Genomic DNA, 23,033 nt, shown 5'->3' with positions numbered 1-23,033 from the left:
TGCAGGTCAAGAAGCAACAGTTAGAAGCAGACATGGAACAATGAACTGGTTCAAAATTGGGAAAGGAGTGTCATGGCTATATGTTGTCACCCTGCTTATTAAACTTATATGCAGATTACATCATACAAAATGCCAGGCTGGACAAAGCTCAAGCTGGAACCAAGACTGATGGGAGAAATATCAATAACCTCAGATATGGAGATGATACCACCCTACTGGCAGAAAGTGAAGAGGAACTAAAGAAAAAGTTGTGGTACATATACACAATGGAATATTATTCAGCCATAAAGAAGAATGCATTTGAGTCCATTCTAATGAGGTGGATGAACCTAGAACCTATTATACAGAGTGAAGTAAGTCAGAAAGAGAAAAATAAATATCATATTCTAACACATATATATGGAATCTAGAAAAACGGTACTGAAGAATTCATTTACAGGACAGACATAGAGAATAGACATATGGACATGGGGAGAGGGGAGGAGAGGGTGAAATGTATGGAAAGAGTAACATGGAAACTTACATTACCATATGCAAAATAGATAGCCAACGGGAATTTGCTGTATGACTGAGGAAACTCAAATAGGGGCTCTGTATAAACCTGGGACTTCTCTGTAGCTCAAACGGTAAAGAATCTGCCTGTGATGCAGAAGACCAGGGTTCGATCCCTGGGTTGGAAAGTTCCTCTGGAGAAGGGAATGGCAATCCACTCCTGTATTCTTGCCTGGAGAATTCCATGAACAGAGAAGTCTGGTGGGCTATAGTCCACGGGGTCGCAAAGAGTAGGACATGACTGAGCAGCACACACACACACACACACACACACACACACACACAGAGTCGGACATGACTGAGCAGCACACACACACACACACACACACACACACACAGAGTCGGACATGACTGAGCAGCACACACACACACACACACACACACACACACACAGAGTCGGACATGACTGAGCAGCACACACACACACATACACACACACACACAGAGTCGGACATGACTGAGCAGCACACACACACACACACACACACATCACCACCACCACCACCCCCCCCACCCCCCACCCCCCCCCACCCCCCGCCCCCAGGGGTGGGACGGGGAGTGAGATGGGAGGGAGGTTCAAAAGGGAGGGGATATATGTATACCTATGGCTGATTCATGTTGAGGTTTGACAGACAACAACAAAGTTCTGTAAAGCAATTATCCTTCAATTTAAAAATAAATTTTCTAAAAAATAAAGAGCCCTTTGCTGAGGGTGAAAGAGGAGAGTTGGCTCTTTCTCTTTTTAAGACAAAATGTTGGCTTAAAACTCAACATTCAAAAAACTAAGATCATGGCATCGAGTCCTATCACTTAATGGCAAATACATGAGGAAAAACTGAAAACAGTGAAACTTTATTTTCTTGGGCTCCAAAGCAACTGCAGATGGTGACTGCAGCCATGAAATTAAAAGACGCCTGCTCCTTGAAAGAAGAGCTACTATTAACCTAGAAAGCATATTAAAAAGTGGAGACATCACTTTGCCACAAAGGCCCATATAATTAAAGCTGTGGTTTTTCCCAGTAGTCATGGATGTGAGAGTTGGACCATAAAGAAGGCTGAAAAAATTAAATAAAGAAAGAAAGAAGGCTGAGTGCTGAAGAATTGATGGTTTTGAACTGTGGTGTTGGAGAAGACTTTTGAGAGTCTTTTGGACAGCAAGGTTATCAAACCAGTCAGACCTAAAGGCACTGAACCCTGAACATTCATAGGAAGGACTGATGCTGAAGCTCCAATACTTTGACCACCTGATGGGAACAGCTGACTCATTGGTAAAGACTCTGATGCTGGGAAAGATTGAAGGCAGGAGGAGAAGGGGATGACAGAGGATGAGATGGTTAGATGGCATCGAGTGACTCAATGAACAAGAGTTCGAGCAAACCCCGGGAGACAGTAAAGAACAGGGAAACCTGGTGTCCCGCAGTCCATGGGTTTGCAAAAAGTCAGACACGACTGACCAACTGGGCAAAAACAACCGGACCTTCTGCTTCCCATTCCACCAGTGTGTTCGAAAGAACACTGCCAAGCTGTCAGTTTTCAGTTAATTTTTTTTAAGTCCTGCCTTCCTGCCTTAACTGTTCCAGAGTTTCCTTACTCGCTGTTTAGGGCTTGTTCCGAAAACTACCGCAGAATAATGGCTAAGCATAAGTAAAATATTAAATGAACATTTAAAAGAGGGAATTCTGTCACAAAACTACGGCCTTTTGGGCTCTGTTTTAAGGCAGATAGGAGGCACCACGAAACAGAGAAAACCCAAGGGGAACCTGAACGGAAACAAGTCCTCCCAGCTGATGAGAACGTAGATGCTTGTTTTATGACTCGCGCCTTCCCGAGCTTTTCTAAACTGAAAGAGAGGAGAGAAGAACTGTAAAGAGGAAGCAAAGCCGGCGCGAACACGAAACCGAGCAGCAAGGGCGTAAATGCGCCCTCCCGCGCGCCCGCCAGCGCCCAGTCCGGCGCCCGCCGGGGGCACGTGACACGGCCAAAATGGCTGACGGGGACGACGGCTGCCGGCCCGAGCAGGAGCCGGGGCCGGAGCCGGGAGAAGAGTTTGAGATCGTGGACCGGAGCCAGGTGCCGGGCCCCGGCGAACTGCGGAGGGCGGCGAAGTCGCGGGCGGCGACGGAAGGCTGGTCCGCACCCATCCTGACCCTGGCGCGGAGAGCCACAGGCACCCTGTCGGCAAGCTGCGGGAGCGCGCTGCGCGCGGCCGCGGGTCTGGGCGGTGCGGAAGGCGGCGCGGACGACGCGGCGCGCACAGGTAGGCTCCGGCCGGGCGCGCTGCGGGAGCTTTCGGTCACACAGGTGGTTGTTTTGCCATGGGCGCCAGGCTGGCAAGACTGTTTAACTGACTCAGCTTGTTAGACAGGTTGTTAACACGCGTAACTACTCGTCGGTTTTCTTTACACCGTGTGTCCGAGTCACGATAAATACCTGGGCGTGGGTGGCCTGAGACTGGAGCAGTTTCACTTCCTATGATGTGCCCCAGACAGCTTTCTTACTCTCATTGGTGAACTTTATACTAAAAAATGGACGGGTTTAAGCTTAGTTAGTCCTTATTTATTTTTAAAGGACTTACTTAGGAAATGAAACTGTACTTTCCTCTGCTTTAAATCTCAAACTTCCATCCCAGCTCACATCTCCCGTTGTTGATGGTGCATACCGACTCACCGTGGAGTCAGAGAACCAAGTGGAGTTTAGAGGGTGAGGGTTCCAGTTCAGTTCAGTCGCTCGGTCGTGTCGGAGTCTTTGCGACCCCGTGGACTACAGCAGGCCAGGCCTCCCTGTCCATCACCAACTCCCAGTTTACTCAAACTCATGTCCATCGCGTCGGTAAGGCCATCCAAACATCTCATCCTCTGTCGTCCCCTTTTCCTCCCGCCTTCCATCTTTCCCAGAATCAGGGTCTTTTCCAATGAGTCGGTTCTTCACATCACGTGGCTGAAGTATTGGAGTTTCAGCTGCAGCATCAGTCCTTCCAATGAATATTTAGGACTGATTTCCTTTAGGATTGAATGATTTGATCTCCTTGCAGTCCAAGGGACTCCCAAGAGTCTTCTCAAACACCACAGCTCAAAAGCATCAGTTCTTCGGTGCTCAGCTTTCTTTATAGTCCAACTCTCACATCCATATGTGACTACTGGAAAAACCATAGCCTTGACTAGATGGACCTTTGTCGGTAAACTAATGTCTCTGCTTTTTAATGTGCTGTCTAGGTTGGTCATAGCCTTCTTTCCAAGGAATAAGTGTCTTTTAATTTCATGGCTGCAATCACCATCTGCAGTGATTTTGGAGCCCCCCAAAATAAAGTCTCTCACTGTTTCCATTGTTTCCCCATCTATTTGCCATGAAGTAATGGGACTGGATGCCATGATCTTAGTTAAGCCAACTTTTTCACTCTCCTCTTTCACTTTCATCAAGAGGCTCTTTAGTGCTTCTTCGCTTACTGCCATAAGGGTGGAGTTGTATACGTATCTGAGGCTATTGATGTTTCTCCCAGCAATCTTGATTCCAGCTTGTGCTTCATCCACCCCGACATTTTGCATGATGTACTCTATATATAAGTTAACTAAGCAGGGTGACGATATACATCCGTGACGTACTCCTTTCCCAATTTGGAACCGGTCCGTTGTCCCATGTCCAGTTCTAACTGTTGCTTCTTGACCTGCATACAGATTTCTCAGGAGGCAGGTCAGGTGGTCTGGTGGTATTCCCATCTCTTTTAAGAATTTCCACAGTTTGTTGTGATCCACACAGTCAAAGGCTTTGGCGTAGTCAATAAAGCAAAAGTAGATGTTTTTCTGGAACTCTTTTGCTTTTGGGATTATTCAACAGATGTTGGCAGTTTGATCTCTGGTTCCTCTGCCTTTTCTAAATCCAGCTTGAACATCTGCAAGTGCTTGGTTCATGTTACTGTTAAAGCCTGGCTTGGAGAATTTTGAGCATTACTTTATTAGCGTGTGAGATGACTGCAATTGTGCAGTAGTTTGAACATTCTTTGGCATTACCTTTCTTTGGGATTTGGATGAAAACTGACCTTTCCAAGTCCTGTGGCCACTGCTGAGTTTTCCAAATTTGCTGGCATATTGAGTGCAGCACTTTCACAGCCTCATCTTTTAGGATTTGAAATAGCTCACCTGGAATTCCATCACTTCCTCTAGCTTTGTTCATAGTGATGCTTCCTAAGGCCCACTTGACTTCACATTCCAGGATGTCTGGCTCTAGGTGAGTGATCACACCATCGTGATCATCTGGGTCATGAAGATCTTTTTGTATAGTTCTTCTATGTATGCTTGCCACCTCTTAATATCTTCTGCTTCTGTTAGGTCCATACCATTTCTGTCCTTAATTGTGTCCATCTTTGCATGAAATGTTCCCTTGGTATCTCTAATTTTCTTGAAGAGATCTCTAGTCTTTCCCATTCTAATTCCAGGTGACCACTACAACCAAGCTGTGTGATACAAGCAAGTCATCACATTTTCCAGTCTGTAAAATAGGAATTTTGTGATTCACAAAGTTCTTATAGCCCTCAATGATCTCTTATAGGCAACTCTTTTAAGCCTTTGTCATCTAGAATAGTTTCAGCACAGAGTAAGAATGGAAACATTAAATGATTGATAGAGTGTGACTTAGAAAGCCCTGTAAAGCCAAATATTTAGAGCCTGCCAACCAATACAATAGCCACTACCCACATGTGATGTTTAACGGTTAAAAATTTAGTTCCTCAGTCACAAGAGCCACATTTTAAGTGCTCAGTAATCTACATGTAGCTAAGTGTCTACTGTATTGGATTGTGAACTGAGAACATTTCATCATAGTACTATGGGGCAGAGCTCACTAAAGACTGTGAAGTACTCTCTAAGAAGTCTTATAGTGTGCCTTTGAGGTTTCTTGATTCCATCCTATCCAATGTATATTTGATGTGGAAAGCACGGATAGTGAATTGTGATAGTTTCAATGGCTAAGAAAGACTGATAAAGTTTAAAATCTCACTTGTTTTGAAATAGGAAACAGTATTTCTCTGGCAATAGACAGTAGGACTAGAAGGTAATGAAGGAACCTATTTAACTCAGGAATCTAGTTCCCACTAAATTGCCACCTTTAGACACGTTTTGACTGTATGCCCACCCACTGGTGTTCAGTCCAGAGAGTCAAGGCTCGAGGTCTTCTTACAGGCTTGTTAGTAAGCAAATACTGTTAGCTGTTTGGTGAGGAAATGTGCCAATGCCTAGAACTGTGCTTAGCACAGAATAATATTTGTTGAACAAATATTTGAAAAATACTTTTCTATTTATGGTAACGCTATAAATAATAACCAGCACTTATGTGCTTCCTAGGTGCCAGAAATTAGTCTTAAATCTGTACATACGTTAGTTCATTTCATCTTGACAGTAATCCTACGTGATAGCTGAACTGGCTTCATGATGTTCATGAAGTGCAGGCTTTAATCAGTATGACTGTGCCAGGCCAGACCCTCAGAAGTGCCCACGATAGAAACTCTTATCTTTAGATTTGTGTGAAGTGCAGTCTGATGGGACAGAGGACCAGGTGTGGGGCCTTGGAGCTGGGCTCCTGTGTGGTCCCGTCTCCCCCTGTCTCCGTGGGACAGGGCCTCTGCCACCCTGGTCCCCTTGGACTTCCCTCGGGCTTCTCCCTGCCTGTCCCTGCCATACTGCGTGACCATGCTGCCCCAGGGAGGCTTGCGATGTGCCGTTTGACTCTCAGGGCAGGGCCAGGTGTCCACTGGCCTGCCACAGGCTGGCAGCACCACAGCCCATTAGGCAGGAACTGGGCAGGGACTTCTCACCCACCCAACGGTATGGGGACCACATCCCTGCAGGAAATTGCAGTCCCTTAGGGCCATGGGAAGGAGGGGTGGACTTCATGCCTCCACTCGTGTAGCCTGCCCCATGTGATAGGTACCATTATTATTCCTTGTTTATAAAGAGGGAGGCTGAATTAAAAAGTAAATAGACCAAGTTACTTAGAAATGGCAGGGCCGGAACTTGAACTAAGACAAGCTACCTCTCAAGCCAGTGCTTAGTTACATCACCTCAATGCCTTGATGTTTTTAAATAATGTTGTAAGTAGTATGCTGTAATATATACATATGGATTTTTAAATTAGTCAATTAAGTAAACAACTGCCACTCAAATCTGGCAAAAATTGTTAGCGTGGCTTACTGAGGGCAAAAAGGTGGGGAACAGCTGGTATGAGCTATGTGACCAGTTTCCCAATGGTAAGCCAGATTTGAAGTCATCAGATAAAGCAGGAGTGGGAATGGGGGAAAGGAACTGAACGCCAGGTAGCATGCTCTGCAGAGGCCTCAGAAAAGCAGGTCAGAAGATGGTGGTCACCACTCCAGCCAGGGCTGGCTCATTTCATTTCTTTTCCTTTGATCTGCTTATCTGCTTACAAAAGCAGTGAGGTCAGAGATTGTTCAGAGGGAACAGTGAAGGAGCAGAGACTGAATATGAGAATCACTCTTGCCAGATAGTTTTTGTGGTGATCCAGGTGTAAGGAAGATGCTGTGGAATGTCATGAAATGACTTGTATTAAAATATTAGCCCACATGGGGTCTGGTAGTGCAGCTTGCCACAATGATTGCATTCTCTGTAGTTTTTTGGTTTGGGGGTATTCTTTTTCTAAAGGATGAATAGCAAAACTCACTGAAGAAGTCACTCTTTAATTTTAAAAGTATTTAGATACATATTTGCCATTAGGTAAGTGGCATTATACCTTTCTCTGTTGTCTTCCAGTGGCAAATTTTATTTTACATGTGTGAGAGCTCCACTGCACAAAGTAATATGCCTCCTTCCAAAATGAAGTACAATGCCTTTTTCATTTCATATTGCTGAACTCCTTAAGTTAGCCATTGAGATGATAAGTGAAAATTAGGAAAGTGTAAAATGGTTTTCTTGTCAGTACAGTGTAATACCATATTGTATTATAAGATCTTTTGAGACACCAAAGGGCTAATCAAAAGTAAAACTCAAATTTATAAAGAATCTAGTTACTTCTCTTTAATTCAGAACCCAATAAAAAAAATCTGTAGAGCCCACTCTCCTGAATATTTATTCTCTATACCAAAGGTTACAACAAACTGGCAGCCCTTTGAGATGTTTGTGCTGGTAGCTGCATTTTTTTCTCCTATCCTGCACAATGTAAAAGCATTTAGTGTGTTTTTTGTTTTTTTTTTTAAGCCAATTACCAGGTTTTCTATTAAAAATCCAGATCACCAGTTTCTCCTAACTCCCATCTGGCACACATGATCAGTTAGCATTCCTCTAGCAAGAAGGTGTCTGTATGTCTTCTCCAGCTTTTCCTCACACTGGGTCACTCTTTTATGTTATAGGCTCAGCCCCTCTGTAACAGTCAAGGTTGAGATCCCTGATCAGACCATTTACTAGGCAATTCAGTAAGTGTAGAATTTTATAATAGTCTGTGTGCTGGGTTGAACTATTATTAACGAAGCTTAGAGATGTAAATAGCTTAGCCAAGGTCACAAAGCTAGTAATATGGAGAAATGAAATAACTTAAAGATCCTTCCAATCAAATTTTCCAAGACTCTAAATTGAGCTTGAATGGGAATTGGTGACTAACCTAACTGGCGCATGGATGAGATGGCTGCAAAACACTACTGTGTTCCCAAGAATGACTGCAGGAGCCACTTCCTGAAACACTAGTCTTCACATTTTTTGTTCACATGACCCCCTAAAAAAAAATCTTACACTTTTAAAGTTGGTACATAAAATTCATCATAATTTTCAATAAACTTTTTGGTTTATTGTAAAAATTGACTTTTTAAAATAAAACCACTGTACATTATTTTAAGTGTATCAAGTGATAAATACCTTAACAGCTTGATAACTCTACCATCTATCTTGTTAATAAAATAAATAATAAAATTATTTAATATTTGTAAATTTTACATTTTTCCCTTTTATTCCTTGAATTTCCAATCCACTTAATGTATGTTTTAAATTTTTTTATTGGTCATCCTATCATACATCTCAGAAAAAAAAAATGTTAATTAAAATATAATAAACTTTTCTTCTGACTAAAGCTCTGAGTGTATAAAACTTTTTTTCTTCTATAATGAATTACCATTAAAATTATTAGTAATGCTAAGTTGATTAAAGGGATATAAATATGATTTTATAAGTAATTATACATAAATTTTTCTTGGAATTACTTCTCTTAATGAACTGAATGGTGTTGTTGGTTTTTTTATTAAAAAAATGCAGATGAATATACATGATTTACTGAAGTAAATGTGATGGAACTCAGCATCAATTTTATTCCCATTTTTTGGTTTTTTTATAGATGTGATTCTTGAGAACTCTGACTCACATAAATAAAAAACAGAACTGGACAGGTTGGTTTGTTTTCCCCCCATTGGTAAATTCTACCAAACATTTAAAAAAATTTTATTTAAGTACAGTTGATTTACAATGTTGTGTTAATTTCTCCTGTACAATAAAGTAACTCGGATATAAAATGGATAGCTTTGTTATATTAATGTTATTCAGGTCTTGGAACTCCTTCTAAGTTATATGCCACAAATCACATTGATCTAAAAACATTTTTTTTATCAAAAAATTTTTTGTTCAGATTTTCATTTTGTTTGAATGAAAATCACCTTTCTTGCAAACATGAAAGATATTTCTCTTTCTGGGAAGTTCTCCAAAAAAGGCTTTACCAAGACCTATCAAATGATAATTATGCCTTATAATTCTTTCACTTTGTTTAACCTAGACACTCAAAATGGTTGGAGACATCTAAACATTGCTTATTTAATTACATCTTGCCAATACATTATGTTTGGACAAAAAGAGTTTAGGAAATTCCCTGGTGGTCCAGTAGTTCAGACTGAGCACTTCCACCACAGGGGACATGGGTTTGATCCCTGATCAGGGAACTAGGGTTTCACATGCCAAGATGTGGCCAGAATTAATAAAAAAGAGTTAGTGTACATGTTCTTCAAGGGCTGCAGTTTGGCTCATTTGATTTATAGAACATGTCCATCAAGTTAATGGCACATCCAAGGAATAAGTATTGAGACCAACCGAAAACAATTACATATATTTTTACTTGTAGATAAATTTTTTTTTTAAACTTTGTAAATTCAGGATACCCAACAGACGGGTAGAAACCACTCCTCTCCCCCAAGATCAAGTTTCTTTAACTAAGTTCAGCAAATGAGAGACTGGAATCTCTTCATGTTTTTGGTGATTTGATTAATCATCAAAGGAAGCTTCACCCCTCTCTGGTATGTGGTACTTTCTGTACCTCAGGTCAGTGCCTCAGGAGGAAGATATGGGACAAGGAGTGAACTGTGATTCTTCTGTAGAGTGGGAAAAGAAAGAGTGCCTGTGAAACTTGAGGATCTAAAAATCAATTTCCTCAAAATATCTGGACCTGCCTAGCCCTCTGCAGGACTTCTTGCATATTTATTCCCATTCGAAGACCACTAGACTTTATTTATAGCCAGGGATTGGTATCTTCTTTAAGGATCAGTTCAGTTCAGACGATCAGTCAAGTCTGACTCTGCAACACCATGAAAAGCAGCCGCCAGGCTTCCCTGTCCATCACCAACTCCCGGAGCTTGCTCAAACTCATGTCCATTGAGTCGGTGATGCCATCCAACCATCTCATCCTCTGTAGTCCAAAAGAAAGAGTGCCTGTGAAACTTGAGGATCTAAAAATCAATTTCCTCAAAATATCTGGACCTGCCTAGCCCTCTGCAGGGCTTCTTGCATATTTATTCCCATTCGAAGACCACTAGACTTTATTTATAGCCAGGGATTGGTATCTTCTTTAAGGATCAGTTCAGTTCAGACGATCAGTCAAGTCTGACTCTGCAACACCATGAAAAGCAGCACGCCAGGCTTCCCTGTCCATCACCAACTCCCGGAGCTTGCTCAAACTCATGTCCATTGAGTCGGTGATGCCATCCAACCATCTCATCCTCTGTAGTCCCCTCCTCCTGCCTTCAGTCTTTCCTGGCATCAGGGTTTTTTTCCAATGAGTCAGTTCTTTGAATCAGGTGGCCAAAGTACTTCAGCTTCAACATCAGACCTTCCAATGAATATTCAGGATTGATTTACTTTAGGATTGACTGGGTTGATCTCCTTGCAGGCCAAGGGACTCTCAAGAGTCTTCTCCAGCAACAGAGTTCAAAAGCATTAAGTCTTTGATGTTCAACTTTCTTTATGGTCCAACTCTCTTATCCATACATGACTACCTAAAGACCATAGCTTTGACTAGACAAACCTTTGTCAGTAAAGTAATGTTTCTGCTTTTTAACATGCTGTCTAGGTTGGTCATAGCTTTTCTTCCAAGGAGCAAGTGTTTTTTATGGCTGCAGTCACCATCTGCAGTGATTCTGAGCCCAAGAAAATAAACTCTCTCACTGTTTACATTGTTTCCCCACCTATTTGCCATGAAGTGATGGGACCAGATGCCATGATCTGAGTTTTTTGAATGTTGAGTTTTAAGCCAGCCTTTTCACGCTCCTCTTTCACTTTCATCAAGAGGCTTTTTAGTTCTTCTTCGCTTTCTGCCATAAGGGTGGTGTCATCTGCATATCTGAGATTATAGATAATTCTTCTGGAAATCTTGATTCCAGCTTGTGATTCATCCAGCCCAACATGTTGCATGACGTACTCTGCATAGAAGTTAAATAAGCACTGTGACAATATACAGCCTTGATGTACTCCTTTCCAAATCTTGAAGCAGTCTGTTGTTCCATGTCTGGTTCTAACTGTTGCTTCTTGACCTGCATACAGATTTCTCAGGAGGCAGGTCAGGTGGTCTGGTATTCCCATCTCTTGAAGAATTTTCCACAGTTTGTTGTGATCCACACAGTCAAAGTCTTTGGTGTAGTCAATAAAGCAAAAGTAGATGTTTTTCTGGAACTCTCTTGCTTTTACAATTATTCAACAGATGTTGGCCGTTTGATCTTTGGTTCCTCTGCCTTTTCTAAATCCAGCTTGAACATCTGCAAGTGCTTGGTTCATGTTACTGTTAAAGCCTGGCTTGGAGAATTTTGAGCATTACTTTACTAGCGTGTGAGATGAGTGCAATTGTGCGGTAGTTTGAACATTTTTTGGCATTGCCTTTCTTTGGGATTGGAATGAAAACTGACCTTTTCCAGTTCTGTGGCCACTGCCTAGTTTTCCAAATTTGCTAACGTATTGAGTGCCATACTTTCACAATATCATCTTTTAGGATTTGTAATAGCTCAGCTGGAACCACCACCTCCACTAGCTTTGTTCATAGTGATGCTTCCTAAGGCCCACTTGACTTCACACTCCAGGATGTCTGGCTCTAGATGAGTGATCACACCATCGTGGTTATCTGGGTCATTAAGATCTTTTTTGTATATTTCTTCTGTATATTCTTGCCACCTCTTCTTAATATCTTCTGCTTCTGTTAGGTCCATACCATTTCTGTCCTTAATTGTGTCCATCTTTGCACGAAATGTTCCCTTGGTATCTCTAATTTTCTTGAAGAGATCTCTAGTCTTTCCCATTCTATTGTTTTCCTCTATTTCTTTGCATTGATCACTGAGGAAGGCTTTCTTATCTCTCCTTGCTAATATTTAGAAATCTGCATTCAGATGGATGTATCATTCCTTTTCTCCTTTGCCTTTCACTTCTCTTCTTTCCTCAGCTATTTGTAAGGCCTCCTCAAACAACGATTTTGCCTTTTTGCATTTTTTCCCTTGGAGACGGTTTTGATTACTGCTTCCTGTACAATGTCATGAACCTCCATCCATAGTTCTTCAGGCACTCTGTCTATCAGATCTAATCCCTTGAATCTATTTGTCACTTCCACTGTATAATCATAAGGGATTTGATTTAGGTCATACATGAATGGTCTAGTGGTTTTCCCTACTTTCTTCAATTAAAGTCTGAATTTGGCAATAAGGAGTTCATGATCTGAGCCACAGTCAGCTCCCAGTCTTGTTCTTGCTGATTGTATAGAGTTTCTCCATCTTTTGCTGCAAAGAATATAATCAGTCTGATTTCATCTTTGTCCCCCTGATGATGTCCATATGTAGAGTCTTCTCTTGTGTTGTTGGAAGAGGGTTTTTGCTATGACCAGTGAGTTCTCTTGGCAAAACTCTGTTAGCCTTTTCGGTGCTTCATTTTGTACTCCAAGGCCAACCTTGCCTGTTACTCCAGGTATCTCTTGACTTTCTTCTTTTTCATTCCAGTCCCCTATGATGAAAAGGACATCTTTTTTTTGGTGTTAGTTCTAGAAGGTCTTATAGGTCACCATAGAACCGTTCAACTTCAGCTTCTTCAGCATGAGTGGCTGGGGCTTCAACTTGGATTACTGTGATATTGAATGGTTTGCCTTGGAAACGAAAAGAGATCATTCTATCTTTTTGAGATTGCACCCAATCACCCATCTCATTAAACTTTTCAAATTTATAAATAATACATAGGAGTCTCTCAATATTTAAAATATACCATTCCCACCCAGATGCTTTACTTAAAATCCAATTTTTTAAAAAAATCAATTTTTCTTTTTCCAAAACCAAGATGAAATATTTAGACCAGTTTTTCTTTCCCAGTAGCTGTCTTCTTGGGTTTTGCTGAGAATTTAGAATTTTCAGTCCCAGGCTGTCTCGAGTCTCATTCATATTTACTTAATACTTGTATTATAAATTCATAGTCATAATATCATTATTTTCAATTAAGCTATACACATACATGCTTTTTAAACTATATATTTGTAGTAATTATTGCTGATGAAAGAAATCAGGTAAACAAAGGATTAATACCCACAATACACAGACCCTTAAGACAAAAGCAAACAAATCAAGAAAGTTAAAAGATTTAACACACAAGTCATAGAAAGAATACTAGGAAACAATAAACATGAAAATCTGCTTAACATATATAATGAACAACTGGTAAACAAACAAAACAGTCCCCACTCCATCCTTCAGTCCAAGGGGCAAACATTTAAAAGACCAAAAGGTGGCACTTGTGCAGAGAGAGGGGTGCACCAACAAGGACTTATTTTTCCTGCTAGAACTAGGTTATAGTTTGAAGGTCTATAATAGTTTTAATTTCCAGAGTGACAGTTTCCTGGGCTTGAGAGGTCACTTGGTAAGAATTTGTTATAGATTGGGTTGAGCATAGAGCGAGAGGGTCTAAATAAATGACTCATCTGTTTACAACCCACCAGACAGGAATCTGGGTTCACTGTGACAAGAGGCACAAAACTTCTGGTGTTTCAGTGAACAAATATCCAAACTGTGTCCTTGTTCACCTCCATGTGGCTACTGGGCAGGACCAGTGGGACAGGGCTCAATATTGGAAGAAGAGCTGTGGTACTTAGTCAGGGAGCTTGCCACCTAGAGCTGATCTGGTCCATGCATGGGTCGGCCATGAGTGGTCTTAAAGAGGCTTTGAACCTGTCAAGGAGAAAGAAAAAAAGAAAAATAGATTCCAACTAAATGCCATTCTGGAAAAGGCAAAACTATGGAGACAATAAAAAGATCAGTGGTTGCCTGGAGTTAGCAGGGAGATGCATACACAGAATACAGAAGTTTTTATGAGCAGTGAAAATGCTCATAAATAATGAATGTCATTATTTGAATGACATTCAAATATATGAATGTGATTCATATAATGAATGACATTATAATGATGCATATATCATACTTTGGTCCAAACCCATAGAAGGTGCAATACTACTTACTTCATCAGTGAACACAGAGGATGAACTGGGACCTTGGTCATCATGTGTCAATGCAGCTCATCCTTATTTTTTAAAAAAAAGTTCCAGTCTTGATAACCGCTATGCATGTTCATTGGAAGGACTGATGTTGAAGCTGAAACTCCAATACTTTGGCCACCTGATGCAAAGAACTGACTCATTTGAAAAGACCCTGATGCTGGGAAAGACTGAAGGCAGGAGGCAGAGGATGAGGTGGTTGGATGGCATCACTGACTCAACTGGACATGAGTTTGGGTAAACTCCAGGAGTTGGTGATGGACAGGGAGGCCTGGCGTGCTGGTGCATGGGGTCGCAAAGAGTCAGACATGACTGAGCGACTGAACTGATGCATGTGCTACTGCTGCTGCTGCTAAGTCGCTTCAGCTGAGTCCAACTCTATGCGACCCCACTGACTGCAGCCCACCAGGCTCTGTCCCTGGGATTCTCCAGGCAAGAACACTGGAGTGGGTTGTCATTGCCGTCACCAAGGCATGAAAGTGAAAAGTGAAAGTGAACTCGCTCAGTCATGTCTGACTCTTTGCCACACCGTGGACTACAGCCTACCAGGCTCCTCCGTCCATGGGATTTTCCAGGCAAGAGTACCGGCACTCCAGGTGCCGTTGCCTTCTCTAGATGCATGTGAGGGAAGGGAACTTCTGTACCTCCCTGTCAGTTTTGTTGGAAACCTACAACTGCTTTAAAAAAAAAAAGAATTCTCCCCCGCCCCCCCCCCCAAAAATTAACTCAGGAGTCCATGCCGTGGTCGCAGAAAAGTCTGACACAATTTAGCGACTAAACAACATAATATATGCGTATTTGTTGGACTGGAATGTAAAATGTATTTTTTAGATTAAAAAAAAAAGTTTGCAGCGCACTGAATTTATACTGGCAGATAAAAGCACAAATTAACCTAAAAAATTTTGTCATAGATATCTGATATTGATTACAAACTTTTACTCTCAAAGCGACGAGATTAATGGAGTTTAAGTGTAAACTCAGCTAAATTCATTTTATTCTAACGGTTTTACCTTACAAAAGAAGTGTGAAACTCGTAACAGTCCACTAATTGTGTACGAAAGACGGGCAACGAGAATTTGAGCCCTGTACCAAGGAATGGATGCTTCCCCGAGTGCTCCGGGTGGCACTCACAGACAAACCAGCTGGGTTAGGAATCCCTCTGGTTAGTATACCGCCCACTCCAAGCAAGCCCGGAAGCCGCTACCTCCCTCCCGGCAGAGAAGTCAAAATGGCGCCCGCGCGCTCTGGGGGCGAGGCCTCGAGCTGGACTCCTCCAATAGGAACGAGAGGGGGTGGTGCACTTTCCCAGCAAGCCTTCTAGCTTAGGGCAAGGCTTTCTGGAGTATGCGTTGTTCCATTGGTTGAAAATGGAATAAGGGCGTGGGGGGCACCAATCGCAGTGGGTGCTGGTAGGGCCGTCGCCGTAGCAACGCGCGGAGCTACCTGGGAGAGGCTTTCGGAGTCTGAGCCAAGGCCTCAGCCGCCCGGGTGAGACTGTGACCTCCCGGGGTTAGGGGCCGGTTGGCTGAGAACTCCAGTTAATCCGCACGTGAGTGCTCAGAGCAGACCGGCTGACGGGTCTTCCCTTCATTGTTCTGCGTCTAGCCCCCTCACCCGGGACTCCATTCAGTGCGCTAACGAAGCTGTCCCTGCTTCCACTCTGCAGTTTCCAAGTGCCAGATGATGGAGGAGCGCGTCAACCTGATGCACATGATGAAACTCAGCATCAAGGTCTTGCTACAGTCTGCCCTGAGCCTGGGCCGCAGCCTGGATGCAGATCATGCCCCCCTGCAGCAGTTCTTTGTAGTGATGGAGCATTGCCTCAAACATGGGCTGAGAGGTGAGCCGCGGCGGCGGGGCGGGGAGGGGCGGGGGGCTTCGGAGGCGTGAAAATTCAGGCTAACTTCGCTCAGCATCTTCAATGCCAAACATTGTTCTGGGTGCTGGGAACTGTGCGCGAAACAAACAAGATCCCTGCCCACAAGACATGACATTCTAGAGCAGCGCTGTCCAATAGAAATGCCACGCAAGTCACATGTGTGATTTCTAATGTTCTAGTAGCCACGCTTTTAAAAAGCAGACAGAAACACGTGAAGTTTTAGTAATTTATTTTATTGAACCCAATATAGCCAAAATAGTATCATTTTGACATATATAGTCAGTATAAACCTTATTAATGAGATATTTTACATTCTTTTTTAAACTGAGGCTTAAAGATCCACTGTGTATTTTACACTTACAGCACATCTCAATTGCACTGGCTACATTTCAGTACCACTTGTGGCTAGTGACTACCTTGGACAGCACAGTTCTAGAGAGGAGATAAGACAACAAATTCAGAAGCAAAATAGTTGTAAAACGCTACTAATTCAGGGGTACAAAATTGGTTAAAAGATAGAGAATCAAGGGGAAAATCTTTCCAGTTAGGGTAAGAGGGGAAGGTCTTTCTGGGGACTGAAATATAAGCTGAGAGCTAAAGGAGAGAAGGAGTCAACTATGCAAAGGTTTGGGGCAAGAGCCTTTCTAGAAAAACAAAACAGGTGCAGAGGTCTTGAGTGGGACCAACCTTGGTGTGAGGAAGACACCAGGTAAGTGAGGCATGCCAAGCAGGAGGAGGGGATGTCAGGGTAGTTGGGATGGGCTGAATCACGTCGGCCTTTAAAGGTCAAGTTAGGAGTTGGATTTTATTTCATGAGTATTTGGAGGATTTTCAGCAATGGAAAAATAAGATCTAACATACATTAAAAAAAAAAAAATTTCACCTATGTGGAAAACAGATTAGAAAGGTGGGGTGGTAACAATATTAGGAGTAAGGAAACCCATTAGGAGGTTATTGCAGCAGTTCAGATGAGGGATGGTGATGATGATTTGACAAAGTCAATCGAGAATTGACTTTGGCATCAAGTAAGAGGGAGAAAGGGCAAGGATTTCATAGATAATTATTTGAGCACTTGTTCTATTTTGTGGGCAATAAATACTTGAGGGAGCATGTTGGGTATGGCAGAGAAACCCTGTCATCAGAAGCAGGGAGAGCTCATTTGGTACTTGGCTTCTCCTAGTCCCCATGACTGAATCAGAAGGAGTAAGCAGTGCAGCTCCATAGCTTTCATTTGGCTTTTGGGAGAGAGACTGAGGGCCCCTGAAGACGTTTTGCAAACTGTTCTTATGAATAATACTTCTGTTTTCCCTTTTAGTTAAGAAGAGTTTTATTGGCCAAAATAAATCTTTCTTTGGTCCTTTGGAGCTGGTGGAGAAACTTTGTCCAGAAGCATCAGATATAGCCACTAGTGTCAGAAATCTACCAGAATTAAAGTGAGTGAGAAGTAGTTACATCAATTTGATGTTTTTAAAAAAAAAAAACAACTCCCTTGTATTTATCCATTTCTCAACTCCTTGCTAATAAAGCATCTTCTAATTTAGAACAAACTGTAGCACAAGCCACACTTTACTTAGACTTTAGTCTCAGCTCTGCTTTCAATCTCCACATAAACTTGAGCAAAATTTGCCCCACTCTGAGCCTCAGTTTCCTTTTGTTTAAAATGAGGACAGTGATTCCTGCTTGTCGTACAAGGTTCTGTAATGAAAAGATATTGTCACTGGAAGAGCAGTTACAGGAGGAGAACGAGATTCTGAGGTCTGTACAAAAGAGCCCCCTGCAGTCTTCCACAAGGAACTTAACTGTCCAGACTCTCTTTGACCTTCTCCTGCAGAGCCAGCCCATTCCATTTTAGGGTAATTACAATAGCCACCACCACTGACTAAGGCCCTGCCAAGTGCCAGGCATTGTGCTAAGGACATTTCAGGATTTACTTTCATCCTCCACAAATCTCTAGGAGCTAAGCTGTTGGTCTTCCCATCTGCTAGTGCAGAAACTGAGGCTCAGAGTGGTTGGGTAACCTGCCCAAGGTCCCTTGGCAGCTGAGTGGTGGAACCAGGAAGAGAGCACAGGTCTCCTGGCCTCTGAAGCCCTCTGCATCTTGCCAAACTCATTCGCTGCTCAGCCCCCTGCGTTCGTGGGACTGAAGCCTCCTCCTTTATCTGGGTCTGGCCCTTTGGGCCCATGCCACCTAAGGTGAACGCCTGTAGCAGGGGATAGACGTTCATACATTCATCTGCTGACACTCCCCCGCTGCCCCTGCCCAGCCATGATCTTCCTGGTGAAAGCCTGTAGCAGCGGACAGACTCTCACATACTCATCTGCTAACACCCCCCCACCCCCGCTGCCCCTGCCCAGCCGTGATCTTCCTAGTGAAAGCCTGTAGCAGGGGACAGACTCTCACATACTCATCTGCTGACACTCCCCTGCTGCCCCTGCCCAGCTGTGATCTTCCTGCTGAAAGCCTGTAGCAGGGGACAGACTCTCACATACTCATCTGCTGACACCCCCCCGCTGCCCCCTGCCCAGCCATGATCTTCCTGGGCTTCCCTGGTGGCTCAGACCGTAAAGAATCTGCCTGCGATACAGGAGATGTGGGTTTGACCCCTGGGTGGGGAAGATCCCCTGGAGAAGGAAATGGATACCGACTCCAGTATTCTTGCCTGGAAAATTGCGTGGGCAAAGACCCTGGCAGACTACAGTCCATAGGGTCATGAAGAGTTGGACATGACTGAGCAACTAACCCTTTTACTTTTCACTTTCACAAGCCTCCCACATCTTCTGCCTTGTTTCCTCAGTTCTATATGTAGTCCTATTGTCCATCCCTTCCAGCCAGCTCACTCCCTCAAGAGCCCCTGTCCTTGGGTGGTCTGATTGGATGGAACAGGTTTCTGCCTTCTGCACTCACACTTCTATTCCCAGTTAGGCACAGGGGCATTTTTGAAGTCTTGTTATGCTAACAAAGAGCTTCTTGTCAGCTGAATTCACTGCTCCTGTTCCCTCATTAACCCAGTGGATGCTCAACAAGTAAGGAGTTTAAGTATCAAAACCCTCCCTTTGTCTGCCAAAAAGGAAATGCAGAGTAGCTCCCTCTTCTTGATGCCTCTGGAGTAGTAGCCTTTTTGGAAGCCATGTGAGAAAAGACTTACAGGCTTTGCCCCATGAAGAGCTGCAGTGTTTTTACTATTTCATTAAACAGGAGCGAAAGTTCTAAAATTTCTACCGTATTTTGGAAGTTATGATTAGCATTTTTTGGAGGGTAGAGACTGTTTGCTCTAAGATAGTTTGAAACTTGCAGGACAGACTTTGTGTCCTGAGAGTCATCTCTCTGGAGTTTAATTTCCTTGTCTAATTGAGATAAAAATATCTTTTACAGTGACCCAGTACCCAGAACTTTTCGCTGTTTTCATATCATAGTTTATTATTAAGCACACTGTTACATAATGAATACAATTTCACATATTGGCATTTAAACCCAGACAACAGACAAGGTTCTCTCCTTTTATGGAAATTAAAAACGATCTTTTTTCTTATTACGTAATTTTTAATTAGGAAACAAGAACAAGCAAAACAGATGCTTCTATTAGCTTACTACTCAGAAAAAACAAAACTACAATTAATATCTTGGTCAGTATCCTTGTAGATCCTTTCAGTACAAAGTCAGACAGACAAATAGAGAAGATTCTATTTTAATTCACCTTTGCCTCCCCCAGGGGCATACTATTGCACTCCTCATGGAAGACAGTTTAGCACTAACCACCAAAACCACCAGTGCATCTACCTTTTGACCCAGTAATTCTGCTTCTAGGAGTTTTATCTCGTAGGCCTAACATGTGAAAATGACACATGTACAGAAATAGCTGTTGCAGCATTATTTGTAACAGCAGAAGATTAGAAATGGCCTAGATTAAAAACTAGGTAAATAAATCATGGCACAGTCTAATAGTGAAACACTTTAAAGCTATGAAAAAATGAACAGGAAATTCCCTGTGTACAGAAAGAATTTGAAAATGACAGATATTCAATAGAATAAGCAAGTTGCAAAATGGCATATGTAGCATACTAATATTTTTGTAAGAAGGGAAGAAAAATAACATTTATTTCCAATGCAGAAAAATGTTTCAGAAGTGAACCTAAACTAGGAGCAGTATATTAATGAACAAAGAAGGAGAACTGGGGAAAACTGTATTAAGCTGTGCATACTGGAGCTTTTTTCCCATTTAGTAGTAGACTATTTATTCATCCCCAACTGTGCTTTTGAAATGAGCACATAGCCCCTCCCACTTTGGGCTTTGCGCTTGCCTTCAAATTCTCGTCGTCCAAACTGCAGTGCTGGCCATCCCCAACATACACCTTTGTGTACATCCTCAACTAGTTCCTTATATTGCTAGATGTAGGATTTTGATAACCTGCAGGCATTAAATTGCCTGCTAGAAGAATTGTACCAGTTTGTACTCCCACCAAACAGAACATGTCAGTGTCCATTTTTCCTATCATGCCAACATCATATGTCTTTTTTTTTTCCTATTTCTTTTCTTCTTTTACTCTGGCTTCACATCATTTGTTGAAAGGTGGAGGGAATCAAAAGCTTGTTATATAAAGTTGGGTGCCTTCTAGCCCTTTGAGGCAAATATTGATTATAGCAGTACATCTAATACTCTCTTGGATATTACAAATGCAGTTACTCCACTTAGAACAGTATCTTTTTTTCCTTACACAGTGCTAGGTCTATATTTGGGAGGCTTTTTTTTCTTTTAAAACAGATCTTTTTCAAAATTGCACCTTTGAAACTGGTTGCACAGCCACCTGAATGTCCTAACACTACTAAACAGTACACTTAAAAATGGATGAGGTGGTAAACTTCATGTTGTGTGCATTTTACCGTGTCAAAAATAAACTTGACGTAGTAAATTTCGAGCTAATACCTTAGAAATCTTGTGAGTTCAGTACTTTAATAACTGTGTTCTATATTCATCTTTTGAAAGAATGTTTATCCATGATACAATCTAACCTGGTATTTCCTGGCTTCCTGTGAAATTTATGAATACATGCAAAGTTTTATCTAATTGTGTTTGTTCCAGAAATCAGATGTTTCTGGCTTAAATTTTTTTGCTGGTTTTGTTGTTGTTGTTGTTTTTGAGGGGGAGGGAGGGAAATATATGCCTATGATACAGGCTTCAAATAGTCCCGAAAAGAATCCAGTGAGCCATTTCCTCAGCCTTCCCAGAGTGTTCCCGCAACCCCCAGGGCAGCTTTGCATTCATAGGCGTGCATGTGTTTGTGTGTGTGTGTGTGTGTTTGTGTGTGAATATATTTCTCCTTGGCTCAGTTGGCTTTTTTCCCTTTGTTTTTGTTGTTACGCTTTAATAGTCTGATCCTCTGTTTGAATTACAGGACAGCTGTGGGAAGGGGCAGAGCTTGGCTTTATCTTGCGCTCATGCAGAAGAAACTGGCAGATTATCTGAAAGTGCTTGTAGACAATAAAAATCTCTTGAGGTATTTCATCACCTATCTTCGCTTAGTTTTTGCTTCGTAATTAGAACGTAGTTTTGTACATCATTAGGAATTAAAATAAGAATGTATTGACTTGGCCAAATGGTTCATTCATGTTTCTCTGTAAGATGTTAACACAAAAACCTGAACAAGCCTGTACAGTTTTTATTCAGATTATTATGAAGTGTAATTATTCTGTGGCTTACTTTTAAAATAGCAGAATTTTATTTTTTGAGCACTGGTGTCTGAAAGTCTATGAATGAAGATTCATATTTTCGTTTTGAAGATAATTCTTCAAAAATACCTAAGATCAGGTAACTGACAGCATACTCCTTTAAGTTTCAACAAAATAGTATTTGATTGGGTGATAATACGGGGAAAATGACTTGAACTAGATTCAGTGGGCAATTTTAAATTATAAAACCCTGCTTTTTATAAGAGAACATACCTAGATTACCTATTTTAGGATTCCATATTCAGTTTGTAAACTTTTATATCTCTTGGCATCAGTAAAGACGAACTATCTCTGAAATTTATGACTGGGTTCTTTTTTTATAACTTTATAGACAAAAGAAATCATTATAAGAGGAATTTTCTCTATGATATGAGAATTTATGAGGAAAAAATCTTTATAGAGCTAATGCTGTTATCTAACTGAAACAAAAATATCTTTTACAGTATGGCATATCATCCAAAATTTTCGTTTGTTTTCAAGTCATGGCTTATTACTGAACAAATGTTTTCATGATAGATACTGATTTCAAATAATTTACATACCTTGTACTCTTCTCTGACTGTTACACTGAATAACTTTGAGGTACGGATTTTGTTCTAAACAACTAGTTCTGGGACTGCCCTCGTGGTCCAGTGGTGAAGACTTCACACTTCCACTACAGAGGGCACAGCTTCCGTCCCTGGTCTAGGAACTAAGATCCCACATGGCTCACTGCCAAAAATAAAATGATAATAACAAATAAATAAACAACGAATTCTGAGGATAACAAGTTCTTATGCACTCACACACACGCTGGTGTATTAGCTAATCACTGGTGACCAGAGCGGTGATGGATGGAGCCTCACTACACATGGCCAAGGGGAGTGGGAGGGAAGGACGTCAAAGCAGGCAGTGTTCCCCGGGACGCAGGGGAGAAGGAAGAGTGTTGTTCTGGGCCGGGGGCGAGGTGGGGATTGCAGGATCGCACTTCATGTCGACATGAATGCGAGTGTAGAAGTATTCACGTAGGAAGACGAAAGACGCAGCCAGGTGGACAAGAGGGACAGAGTGGCGTTTAGGAACACAGGGGCCTAATGAGAAGAGCTGGGGTCCAGGTCCAACCAGAGACGTGAGCCTTAGACC

The 23,033-nt window shown here is 42.1% G+C and overlaps 1 protein-coding gene and 1 non-coding gene across 4 annotated transcripts in view; both read left to right on the top strand.

Moving 5' to 3' along the window:
- Window positions 1-2,508: 2,508 nt before the first annotated feature.
- The window catches only part of RUFY1 (RUN and FYVE domain containing 1), a 62,867-nt gene continuing 42,342 nt past the window's right edge, over window positions 2,509-23,033 (top strand). The window contains exons 1-4 of one of the 3 annotated variants that reach the window (XM_043467015.1): window positions 2,509-2,809; window positions 15,974-16,147; window positions 17,502-17,619; window positions 21,578-21,679. In XM_043467015.1, the coding sequence (XP_043322950.1) occupies window positions 2,536-2,809; window positions 15,974-16,147; window positions 17,502-17,619; window positions 21,578-21,679 (668 nt within the window). In that variant the 5' untranslated portion in view covers window positions 2,509-2,535. Of the gene's footprint in view, window positions 2,810-15,667; window positions 15,857-15,973; window positions 16,148-17,501; window positions 17,620-21,577; window positions 21,680-23,033 lie in introns of those variants that run through there. The other 2 variants (XM_043467017.1, XM_043467016.1) reach the window with 2 other exon arrangements.
- Window positions 13,697-13,827, top strand: LOC122441148. The gene has a single exon (XR_006269280.1). It is a non-coding gene; the product is annotated as a small nucleolar RNA SNORA11 (small nucleolar RNA).

Source organism: Cervus canadensis, chromosome 4 (genome assembly GCF_019320065.1).
Source record: "Cervus canadensis isolate Bull #8, Minnesota chromosome 4, ASM1932006v1, whole genome shotgun sequence".
In the NCBI taxonomy this organism is placed as follows: domain Eukaryota; kingdom Metazoa; phylum Chordata; class Mammalia; order Artiodactyla; family Cervidae; genus Cervus; species Cervus canadensis.
Note: the sequence above shows the minus strand (reverse complement) of the source record. Positions and strands in the feature narration are given on the sequence as shown.